Source organism: Chinchilla lanigera, unplaced genomic scaffold (assembly GCF_000276665.1).
Source record: "Chinchilla lanigera isolate Chin_1 unplaced genomic scaffold, ChiLan1.0 scaffold00016, whole genome shotgun sequence".
In the NCBI taxonomy this organism is placed as follows: Eukaryota; Metazoa; Chordata; class Mammalia; order Rodentia; family Chinchillidae; genus Chinchilla; species Chinchilla lanigera.
This window is the reverse complement of record NW_004955417.1, coordinates 15,125,536-15,138,739: the sequence shown is the minus strand read 5'-3', so window position 1 is coordinate 15,138,739 and position 13,204 is coordinate 15,125,536. Positions and strand designations below refer to the sequence as shown.

Here is a 13,204-nt window from a genome sequence, read left to right as displayed (position 1 = left end):
GCGCAAGGTCGTGAGTTCGGTTCCCGGTACCGGAGAAAAACCAAAAAAAATAAAAATAAAAAAAAAAATAAATTAATTTGAGAATGTGGCCAACTTTTTAGAAAGTATTCATGCTTTTGAAATCAGGTAATATTAAGTGCTTTGACAATCTATTTGCCACTAATGTAATGAGTCAGGAAAAAGAATAAAATCAGATTTATTTCTTTGAAAAAGACTGTAATTGCAATAATAGTAAAACTTAAAATTTTTGTAGCTTCCTTAATATTCTCATTAAGCAGCACGCCAAAACATGTCAGCTCAATACCACTGGTAACTTCTACCTGCCCAAGTTAGTTTAAAAGGAAACAGTACATCTGTTGGACCAGATCACATTCAGAATAAACTTACTGTTCATTTCATATTTCCTGAAAATAAACCAGCTGGGTAAAAACTGACAAGTTGTATCTTGAAAACACTCAAGAGAACGCAGCGAGTATTCAGTGGACGCTATCCCGATGCTAGGTAAAGAGTAAGAATAAAGAGTACCTGTGCCTAGTTGGTCAAGGTGATGACACAGATGGAACTCCAGGTGAGCGAACTGAAAGGACATGCAAAGAGATGGGACAAACCACGGGGTAAAACAGGAGTCAACTCTGGTACAGGCAGCCAGGGCTGTTGGAGTTATAAGTGGATCACATGTGCTTTGAGAACCAGATTCACTTGCAGAGCTAAGAAAAATAAACAAAGTTGAATAACCTCAATCTTTGAATACTATATAAGTGAAATATCTTTCTATGAGAATTTTTAAAGGAACCCCCAAATCCTATAGTCAATATTTTATCATCAAATCTTCTGTATTTACTCACACAAACTAGATTTTTAAAATAAATACATTCATGTTGTATGTTCTATATGGCTTGTTGGCAGAAAACATTCAAAGCATTCCTCAATCTCCAGGTCATGTTGACCTACCTTCAGCCCAACTTTTTTTCCATAAATATCTCATAAAACTTATGGACAATTTGTTCTCAGTTTAATGCTAAAACAATTCAAAGTATGACTCTGGTGCTCAAAGAATACAATACTTTCAGGGTCACCATAAACATTTCACTTTTATTTTACTTCTTCAGATGGTCCATACCCACATTTCCACGTGGGTCAGTCAATATGCTATCTCTGAATATTGTGGTAGGCGCCATGAAAGTTATGACCATGTCTAAAGAATGAGGGTTTTATGGACAATTATATTACATAATTCCTCTTTTCACTTGCTCATCCTCTTAAAACCAATTTATACAAGTCAAGTCTGATTTAAAAAGAATAATGAAGGCATTCATGGGAAGGAAGACTTCTGCACATGGTGGCTGCTGGTGTGTACAGCAGGAAACATGGCTACTGGATTGCACTGGTGTTAGTGCTATTTACTGACTATGCACTAGGCATAAAAGCTGGTGGTTGGACGGGGCAAGAGCAAGATGAATTCTCTTAATTGTGGATCACTGAATAGATGCTGTCTCCTTTCCTGTACTGTCCTCCACCTCTTTCCAATCTGACTTTGTTCTGCAGGTATGGTAGCCTGGCTCTCAAAGCCTTGAGGAGCCTAGAGAACAAGACTGTGATTTATAGTTTCCTAGAGAAAACCATGACACACACAAACAAATCTTAAATCCTTGGTTTGCAAAGAATTCATGGTCTAACTGGTAATGTAGACATCTGCAAACATTATAAAACTGAACCATCACCTGGGAATGGGAGAGCTGAAATGCTATCAAGTGGATACATGAGAGGAGCTCAGAATGTCATCATGCAAGATTCTCTGAGCTATGATTCTAACATGGGTTTTGAAAGATGTTCTGAAAATAGGCTGGTGAAAATGAAAGCTAGAAGCATTTATCATGCTTACTAAATTGTTTAACCTCTAAAAGATTTTGAGTTACCTGGTATTTACGGCAATACTAGTACATCTCCCTTGCATGTGAAGAAAACACAAACTCTGGAACACTATTTTACTGACTATGCACAAAAATGTGGCTATAATAACCTTTAAGTGTGTACAAATGGGCACACTACTTAATAACCTTCTATGAATTTATCTAGAATTTCAAGTGAAAGATTTTACAGGCAAGGTAAAATCAGAAATAGCAAAGTATATTAGTCGTACTTGTGTTTTACACATTTGAATTCTTTGCTTTGTATTAAAAAATTTGTAAGAAGTAAGGTACAATGATAGTCAAAATATTATTAAAAATCCAGGCAAGATTTCTAGAGATCAGTTTTAAAACAGTAAGTGCACAACTTGAGGTGTTTATCTGAAGCAGTTTTCTTGCCAACTACAATTTTTGACAGTGAGATTTTCTAAGATTTATTTTTCTATCTTTAGAGAGTAGCAGATATTATAACATATTGGTGAAGGTTGTAAAAACATCACTCTTGCCACAATCTTTATTTATAAATTCATTAGTTCCTCATTCTTCCTAAATTAAATGCAAAGCAATGCTTAGAAAAAACATTTAGAGTTCAATGTGATGGCACATGCCTATAATTCCAGCTGTTCAGAAGGCCAAAGCAGGAGTATCACAAGTTGCAGGCCAACTAGGGCAACTTAGTGAGACCTTTTCTCAAAATAAAATTTAAGAGATATGGGGATATAATTCAGTGGTAGTGCTTGCCTAGCATGTGCAAGTTCCTGGGCTTAATGTCTAGTACCCCCCACAAAGTATATAAAGTATATATAGTAACTCTTAGTCATAAAACTATACTCAAGAAGTCAGCAATACTTTTTAACAATCTTAACTCCTCTGTAAAGTGGTTTCTAGGTTAATCTATATTAAAATACTTAGGCTTTTATTTAAAAATGATAGTCATCGAAAATTAAATATCGCTTAAACACAAGGTTAAGATCATATATGTAATGTGAATATATTTAAACTGTATTTTGAGCCAGTGCATTTATAATTGATACTCTTAATTCTATCATATACACTACAAAAGTAGCACTGAAGAGATATAAGTGCAATAAAACTAAACAGTCATAAATATGAACAATGACCCTGCTAGAAATTTATAGAAAGTTTTTTTTTTTTTTTTTAAATGGCACTAGGCAATAGCTCTCTGAAGGACTCCATCACAGAGATACAGCCCCAGCCGTTTTTATTCTTAATTTTGACACCAGGTCTCACTAAGATACCTAGCTTGGCCTTGAACTCACAATCTTCTTGCCTCAGTCTCCTGAAAAACTGGAATTACAGGTGTGTGCCACCATGCCTGGCTTTGTAATTTCTTTCTTTCTTTTTTTTTTTTTGGTACCAAGAATTGAACTCAGGACCTTGCACTTGCCAGGCTGGTGCTTATGCCGCTGAGCTATATCCCCAGTTGTAATTTCTTTAGTAGGTACTAATGGACTTTGACTTGATTTAGTTATCAAAAGGAAAAAAAAGTACAGAAAAAGAAAACCAAACAAAACCAAAAAACCCACAATCTACTATAGATATTTCAATACTTTTCCCTTTCCCAAAAGATTTTCAACATAGGTCAAATTCATGGCAGCATTCGCAAAATTTTCCACCGCTGCACATTTTTAACATGCTAAGAAATGGCTCTACAAGCAAAACCTCTAGTAATAGCTCTACACTCAGTAGTATGTTCATCCATCTGTAAATTCAGTTGTAAACTCAACATTCTTTTCAATACTAAAAACATTCTAAACAGTGGAAAGCACCCAGGAGTTTACGTATGTATACCTTCTAGTTAGCCAAAAAGTTACATAGAACCTGTCCCTCATAATCTACACACAGGCATCAATTCTTTGAGCAAGGAGTATCCAATACAACTAGATGTAGAGAAAGCCTGACTAATGGTTTTGTGGGATGCAGACATGGTCCTTAAAGAATTGCCCTGCATATCATTCTGGGGTGAACTATAACATAGCAGGTATCACATAATAATCTGGTTTGACTGAAGAGGTCCTGAGTTGCTCTCTAGATCCCTCTGTGGCAATAAAGGTTTTATAAGACAGCATACAGATTAAGCATCAGAGGGTGACTAGGGTGAGAAAATCTTGACTAAAATCTTTGCTATGACATAGTTAATATGGAGCATGACATTTTATCTGGCTAAATTCAGTTTTCTTACTCGTAAAATGAGTATGGTAGTTATACCTACTTTTTCAATATTAAATGAGATACTTGCATACAAACTACTTTAGCACAGTGTCTGACGTTTGAAAGTAGAAAAAAAAATCCTTTTCCTACTTGGCAAAATAAGGTACTATAAACCTACTGGTTACTTAGTCTAATGTGAATTGTTGGAGACAAGCTTTAGTGCTCTAAGAGAAACCTCACTGGTTTTCAGCTCAGCATGCACCAGATTTCGACACTGGCTCATATGAACTCTCTCCTGCCTACTGCACAGACACTGCTATCTATCCTAGGAGGGTACTGACTACTGGATGAGAAGGCATGGGAAGATGGGTGTGCCTACCAGACCATGCTCTCTACTCCTTACAGTTGTGGGCTTTCAGATGCCTTAACCCAAACCCAAATAACAAGTATACCTTTATTACAACCCACAGCCTTTATTATAAAAGACAAATAAAATTAGATGATTCCTGAAAATATGACACACACTATTTGTTTGTGTTAAAATTTATATAGCATGAAATTTATCATTTTAACAATTTTAAAGTATAGAGTTCAGTGGTATTATGTATATTCACATTTTGTGCAACTTCCATCATTATCCAGCTCCAGAACTTTATTTTCCCAAAGTGAAACATCACATCCATTATTATTATTATTATTATTTTTTCCGGTACCAGGAATCAAACTCACGACCTTATGCTTGCCGGGCAGGCGCTGTGCCGCTGAGCTAAATCCCCAGACCTTACATTATTTATTTATTTATTTATTTATTTTGGTTTCATCACATCCATTAAACAATACCTTTCCATTCTTTCTTCTTTCTAGCCCCTGGCAACACTATTACATTTTTTTGTTTCTATGAATTTGACTATGCTCAGTATCCCATGTAAGTAGAGTCACACAATATTTGTCTTTTTCATCATAATATTTTATTTTACCAAATTTTATTTAAGAAATTAGTTGCAACCGGCTAAATTATTTCATGATCCTCTAATGAGTTGCAATCTGTAGTTTGGAAAACAGCCTTAAATATTGGCCCCTCAGTAAAGAATTCCTTTAATCTAACTTTAAAAAAAAAGAGAGTGAAAGCAAGAGTGCTCTTTCCTAAGATTTACAGAATAAGCAACATGACACCGAGACAGTATCAGTGCTATCAGCCCAGAACTTTAACTGAGGAACAATGAGTGCTCTGGGGAATGTGTATGGGAGAAGGACATGGCAAAAGACCAACTCCCTGGAGGAAGGAAACAGCAAAAGTCCTCAAAAAGACACATGGGAAAAATTCTACCCAAGGCAAAGCAGGAAAAAATTCAGGTTTGGCCCTAGGAAAGAATAAAGAAAACATTTTTATGAATTATGCCCTCATATGATGAGAAATACAAGTGATATAGTAGTTCCAAGTGTTAAGACTTAGGTCTGAATGGCTTATGAAATGCCAAAGTTTAAAAAAGAAGCCACCCACAAAACGTAGGGTATGTAGATAGACAGACAGATAGATAGACAGATGCAGATTCAAATAGTCAAGGTAGAACAAAATCAGGAGGCCACAGTCACCTACAGAGAGTAGAGTTCAACTGGCAGGGAGAAACTTTAGGGACCACCCCTCAGCACTCTTCCTGATTCGTCCACTATCTATACATGCAAGGATCAATGCTGTAGGAAATGGAAAGCAGTTCCTCCTTATGCACACAAAAAAAGATGCAGATTACTAAGACTACTATGTGGAAAGTGACTTCCTTTATGGGATCATAAGGGATTAGGAAAGAAGAAAATGTAATTGTGAATGTGGTTAGTGCTTCCTTCTTTTTAGCACCTTGCTTCTTTCTTTTTAGCACATCTAAAGATGAAGTATTTTTTAAAAAAACCTCCTAGAGATTCAATTTTGATCATATGAGGAAAGAATCATACACCCTTAAGGCAACTTGTTTTACAGGATGACTCTTTTCATCCTTGTGCAGGGGCCCTGCTAATCTTCTCTGTATTGTTCCAGTTTTAGTATATGTGCTGCCGAAGTGAGTACCGGATGACTCTTTTCATGAATTAGGATTCTGAGGATAAGGACAGCTACCCTGTCTGTCTGGACATAGTTTAATGTTGTGAGAAGTCATCAACCCATCTGTTAATTACATGTAGGATTGGTGGTGTTTCTCACTGCTGTACTGCTTTTTATAAAACCAAGACCTTATGTTTCTAATATATTTTCATTAATTATACAGTTAATTACTAGGTTCTGTAATATATTAGGAAGGCAGTTATTTTTAAAGAGCCCAGATGACCTTGAAATAGAATATATAAACATATTATTATTATTAAGCATATAAAGTAATTAAAAAAACTGTGAGGCTACACATCAAAATGTTAAAACTTATTTCTGTGTAATATGATTGTGGGTAGTGTTATTTTCTTAACTTCCAAAGGTTCTTCAATGAAAATACAATATTAATAAAAAATAAATATTTTCAAAAGAAAAAAGCATTTGTAATTTTTCATAATATAAAGTAGGAATCAATACAAAATGATTATAACAAATGTATACATATGGACAAAAATAAAGGTAACAGAGAAAACATGATTTATAGAGTACTGCAATGGTGGATGTTTTTGTCTCCATTAGTGTCAGAATATTTTATTGGGGGGGAAAGAGACTGTATAAAGGGAGTAAGATAACACTAAAGCCAATTCATCAGTAGAATTGGAAGGTACAACACTGAAAGCAATGAAAAACATAGCCTCATGGTACATGTAATACTATGTGATCCAACAAAAGTGTTTCACAGATTGTGGTTTTCTTTCTTGCTTGCTTTGGATAAGACCTAGAGCAGAAAGGCTTAGCAGGGATGTACAAAGCAGAAGATATGCTGAAGAACTGTTTGCTGAAGCTATTTTTCTTGACCTTGGGTCAATCCATGTGTTAAGCAGGATAACACTGGGGAAAGGATATAATCTGGCTCTTTTCAGCCACTAACCTCCTATCCTGCAAGAGACACAGAATAGGAAGTCCTGGGGCATGATTTGGAATACCTGAATTCTACAGCTCTGAAAGTTCATGTTTTAAAGTTCTCAAAACCATTTAACATGAAAATATTTCCAAAATTTACCTTTCAGAAGGAGAAAATCGAATTTATTTAATCTTCCTTTTAACATCCCAGTATTACCATGATAATACTGATTACTACGCAATTTAGAGTCTATTGAGGTGTTTATTATATGGCTCTTGTCCTCCATATTTTTGCATGCAGCATGACTTTTTTAAAAGTTTGATTGTTACACCCTTTTTCTTGTATTTGAGGAACAAGGAGTGAGGGCACACACTGTTCTATGAATAAAACAGGATTTTTAGTAGAGTCTGTGCAGCATCAGATTTTTATCTTTCTTCCTGTTTGTCATCCATAGTTCAGAGAAATGCAGGTGCTAGACAACCTACATTATATACAGTTAATTGTGGGTTACTAGATAAGGTGATCTGGTAAGTGTTTCCTAGTGTAATGTCACTATTTTTCTCATCTTTAGTTACCTTTGGTCATCAGCTCCATTTTGATTGCTGTTCAAGACAATTCTCCAAAGATCTGAGGATACCAGTTTCTTCTGGTCATTCACAAGATTGATATCTGGCAACTGCAGTTCACAAACTTTGCTTTCAGATAGACTAAATTCACGAAAAGCAACAAAGACCTTCTGGATTTCATCCCAGTATTCCAAACTACAAGGAACCTGTGTTAAAATACAGAAAATCAAGATATGATTATGTATATGTAACAATACCCTACAATGAATATATTCATTATGCACCACAAACATATGGATTAAAAATTAAAAAAAATTTTAGATGTTATAAATAGAAACTATGCTTCTGGATTTGTTGAAATTCAAATTAGAGCTTCATAAAAAAAATATAAAATTATAAAAGGCAGTGGCTTAGGACTTCTACTCATAGTTATATTCATCTTGTTTATTTTAAAAGGTTCATTCAAAAACAAGTGAAAACAGCTAAATTTTTCTAAACATAAGAAAAATAATGGGAACAAATTCCTTATGGTATTATAAATCTATAGTAAATAGAAGATACAGATGGAGTAGTAACATACAAATAGAAGACTAGAATAAGAAATTAAGAGCAGTAAAGTACAGATGAAATATTACTATATATTGAAGACTCCACTTCAAACAAGTTGGGGAAAGATGGAAAATGAGGTTGTAGGAGCTGGCTAGTCATTTGGCAACACTAAAGCAGGTCCCTATATATCACTCTTAACACAAAAGTAATTCCAAAAGAATCAAAATTGTGAAGGCTACAAAGATACAGTGTAAGAGAAAAGAAATCTGTCACTATTTTTCATTTTGTAATAAGGTAGTATTTCTTTGCATGCAATAAAATTCATCCATGGGAAACTGGTAAAATTATAACTGGAAAAAAACAACAACATACTATTCAACTGTCAAGCTTTGTGATCTTCAACTACGCCAACTATTGACTGCATGTGTAACACTGCCACAGTCCTTCTGCATTACCCTTGTGCAACTTGGGGACAAAGGGAAACAATATAAACACGATGCTCACACTGCTTGCTGTACTGCAACCAATAAAGTTCTCATGTCTTTTGAGACAGTGTCTCGCTACGTAGTGCAGGCTGTCCTTGAACTCACTTATGTAGCCTATGTTGGCCTTTAACTCACAATGATCCTCCTGCCTTAGTCTCCTTAGTACTGGAATTACAGGAGTGTCCCACCACACCTGGATATTGTTTGTTTGTTTTGTTTTTTTCTGGTACCAGGAATCGAACTCCCGACCTCGCGCTTGCCAGGCAGGAGCTGTGCCGCTGAGCTAAATCCCCAGCCCCCACACCTGGATATGAAAGTCCTCATTTCTGACCCGTCTTATATCTCTTGCTAGCATCCAGGAAACACTAAAAAGATAACTTATTATGTATAGGGTAAATTCCTAGGCCCTGACAGCAATGAGTTTACAGATAAAAGATAACCAATCAGTAGACATGAAAAGATACTCTACTAGTACTCAAAGAAATTAGACCAATAATATAATTTTTTATATATTAATCTGGCAGTCTAAGAAGATTGATTAATGGTTCTAATTTTTGTACATGGTAAAAAACTTGGTATGGTAAAAAAAATCCATACACAATATTTTGGGAGGGTACTTTACCTAGAAAGTATATTTCTAAGAATCTGCCTTACAGAAATTCCAAAGCAAGAGTGTTTGTGCTTATATATGGTATACATATGTGTGTGTTATGTATATTGCATGCTTTGGGTGTACTTTTACTTCAGTACTGTATTAGTAAGACAAGTTGAAACAATGAAAATTTCTATCAGATTAGTTTTAGATCTACAGAACAGATTGCTATACAAGCATCCAAATGAGTAAAGAATATTTACATATGCTAATACAAAAGATACAAGGATATGGCAAACTGAAATATTTAATATTAAACAGCAATAATTTAAGTATTTAATGTAAGTAAGTTTTAAAATAAGAATGTTTGGGTTGATCCTATTTATTTTTTTTAAAAAAAAGAACAAAAAGACTGGGCTCAGATGTGTTTCCTCTTTTGGAAGTTTTCCCTGATTACCATTCTTTGAGCTGCCCACGACTTCTCTTGTGCTGTCGTTCCTAGTACACTCCTCTATCACAGAGCTCACTGTACCCTGAAATTTCTTATTTGTTTGTTCCGCTTATTAGACTCTGAGACTCTGGGGCAGGGTTAGAAAGGGCATATTACTTTAAAATTTATTCTTAACACTTAGTACAGTTTGGGGCCCCAAAATAGTATATCAAAAAGGTTTCCTGAGTGAATAGACTTTTCTTTAACCTTTCTTTCCTGAATAAATTATTCTGCATCTTTCAATGGGAATACATTTGACTTCCACCTGTAATGAACTTTCTTTCTTTTAGAAGTGACAGGAGCATCCATATATGAAGAGTTGTTAGATAGAAGGAGGGAGAATAAAAACAGGCCTAAGCAGTTAACTGTGTGATGAAACTGGGGCACATGTCTGCAAACTGAGAAGTAACATAACCATACTATTCTGCTTTTAGCTATCATTTACTGAAATTGTCTTTTCTCGCTATCCAAGGCATATTTTTCTCTAACCTCCTCTATCTGGGTAATTGTTCCTTTATTTCTCTTAGCCTTACATACTTATACACTTCCTACTTTGTCATTGTCCCATGTATAAATCCTTCCCATATATCAAGAACAAAATCAAATGCTACCTTTCTCCGAGACTTTTCACCTTCCCAGATGGAAAAACTTTTCTAAACGCCAATAATGTCTTAAAAAGGGAATCTATTCTATAGCTTTTATCACTGTATACTTCATGTTATACTTATTTTTATACATGGTATATTCTTTGATAGACATATTCCTTGAGTGAATGATTTCCATTTGGTTAAGTTTTGGATTTCTACAGCAGCTGGCACAGTATATAGAGCAAATGTTCAAACAGAGTTGCTGCATGAATGAATAATTCATAAGTGAATGAATGAATACACACATACTGGGTGATCTAGCCCATCTTGGCACATTAAAGATGCCCCACAAAGAAGTACAGAAAGTGAGAACTCTGCAGCCAGACCTACTGGGATTCAATCCTAGCTCCATTAGCTGTAAGTTCTTGGGTAAATTAATTTTAATAATTAGCTCCTATATTTCCCAAAAGGGGGATAATAATAACAGAGCTATTCTCATGAACTTTTGGAATAATTAATGAGACAAGTATTTTATTTAATACCACATAGTAAGAGCTTATCCTCCTCATGCTTAAAGAATACTTGTGAAGCCTATATACTATAACCAGAATCAGGAAAATTGTAAGAATCCTGCTCACTAGATTTCTTAACCACAGATTGGACTAGTATGAAAAAAAAGTCTTAAATCTAGATGTTCAGGAACTATGTAAGTGTAATTCAATATAATTTTCTGCTATATATACGTCAAACTCAGGGCTTCATGTATCCTATGGCTTAAGAGATAAAAGAATGTCACTATTTAACTCCTCTCGGGACTGCCAGTGAGACCTGTAACCAGGAACAAAAGAGACTTGGGGAGTGTGGCATAAACCACTACCAAGGCATACAAGAATCTCAGTTAGAAGAGGGCAAAAGAATTCAGAAAAGGCATTATTAATATACATATTATTTCTTGCAATATAAATGATGGAACATAAAGTTCAGCATAATTTTCTTGACAGATTATATAGAAAATAGAGTGAAAAATTTTGTTTTTGATACTGTCTCCACAAGTTCTATATTACAGCTATACACAATAGCTAAGGAATGCTGGGTATCTTCCCAGAATTAAACACATTGCACCACAGCGAAATATGTGCACCCACATTTATAGCAGCATAATTTATAATAGCTAGATCTTGGAAACAACCAAAATGCCCACCACCCAAGTAACAGATTAAAAAGATGTGGTACTTTTAAGCAATGGAGTATTACTCAGCCATAAAGAGGAATAAACTGGAGACTTTTACAGGTAAATGGATGAAACTCAAGACCATATTCATACATGAAATAAACCAGATGCACATATGCAAACATTATATTGGCTCCCTAGTGTGAGAAGCAGAAAGAGTAAATAAGATCCAAAATGTACAATAGATATAAAATGGGAAGAAACTGTTCAAAAGGAAAGAGATACTGGGATAGAGGAAAGGAGAAAAGAAGGAAGGGAAAAACAAAGAAACAATACATACACACACACACACACAAGATAGTTATACTACTAATTTCTTTTAGTTCATTGAAAAGAAAGGTTTGTGTTAATCTTATTTAGACAATTAAATGCTTATATCTTGTACTCTGAGTAACCAATTGAAAGATAACAATATGCAATGTATTAACCATTGTTACCCTCCTGTTGTCTTGTTTTGAAAAATTTTTTTCTCTTTAAAATAAAAGAAAAATACCTAGGGAAAATCAGTTGTCACACGGGAAAGCAGAGTAGGACCTCATGGAAAAAGTGTTTAGTAAGTTTTCACCAGTTTAAGAACAGTGAAAGTGGACTGTACCAACACTTGGCCAGGGGAAGGAAGCGCAGTGGGAGTTCAAAAAATGTGGAGGAAAGCCGAAGAAAACTGTGTTTAGTTCACAATCGTGTGGTGCTGACTCTCTGCTTCCATACCTCACCTGGAACAGTCCAAGCTACTCTGAAAATTCAGAAAACTACTACAGAAAAACATTCCAGTAGATGTTAGTTATGCATTTGTCAGGATTTTCTTTTATGTATTCTATGTCATTGGTTAATGAAGGGATAGTACTAAATTCACCTCTAATGAAACCCCTGTTGAAAATGATTTAAACTGTATGTTTATAAGCACATTTATGAAAGTCATTTACCATTTTTCCATTATAAGCATATTAACTTCAAAAATTAATTTTGAATATTAATTAATTTTGAATGTTAACTTCAAAAAAGTTAATAATGAGTATAATTACTATTTTAAAGGTAACTTTATTCAATGTCCAGTCACTCATTTATGGAGCCATAAATTTATAAAAGAAAAAATCACATAGATCATAATCTTTATATTACCTTATTTTTCCATCTTACAAAATATCTCACTGGTATCCCACTTGAGGTAAGATCCAAACCCTGGCACTTAAATCACTGCTCTGTGATCTCAGGCAGTCTATTTAACAAATCTAAGTCATACTTTCCTCATTTGTGAAATGAGGGTAATAAGACCTATATGTTTTTAAGCCAAATTAAGAATTTTGGAGGTTAGTGAGAAGTACTTGGGACATAAACATTAGTAAGTTTTGGTGATTGATCGTATATGAGAAGTGTCAAAGGTGACTCCCAGGCTGCTGGGCTTGAACAACTGTGTGGATGCTGATGTCGCTTAATGGGATGGGCTGAACTGATCTGTCTCTGAGGAGTATGTGGTACAGGTAGTGTGGAGGAGTGGTGATCATGAGTTCATTTGCAGACAACCTTTGTTGTGGGTGCCTACGAGCTATTCTGTAGAGACTGAGTAAGAAGCTAGCTCATCTAGAGTGTGCAAGAGAAGTTAAATGTGTTGGTGCAGAGTTACAGGGCTCATCTAGCATTAGCCTTTAT

General features: G+C 35.0%; 1 protein-coding gene across 3 annotated transcripts in view; it reads right to left on the bottom strand.

Annotated features, from left to right (window-relative positions):
* Window positions 1-13,204, bottom strand: part of Vps13b (vacuolar protein sorting 13 homolog B (yeast)) — a 657,708-nt gene that overhangs the window by 89,367 nt on the left and 555,137 nt on the right. For all 3 annotated transcript variants that reach the window (XM_005381857.2, XM_005381855.2, XM_005381856.1), the window contains exons 40-41: window positions 7,633-7,829; window positions 526-707 (exon numbers count right to left, since the gene is read on the bottom strand). In XM_005381857.2, coding sequence (XP_005381914.1) covers window positions 526-707; window positions 7,633-7,829 — 379 coding nt within the window. The remainder of the gene's footprint in view (window positions 1-525; window positions 708-7,632; window positions 7,830-13,204) is intronic.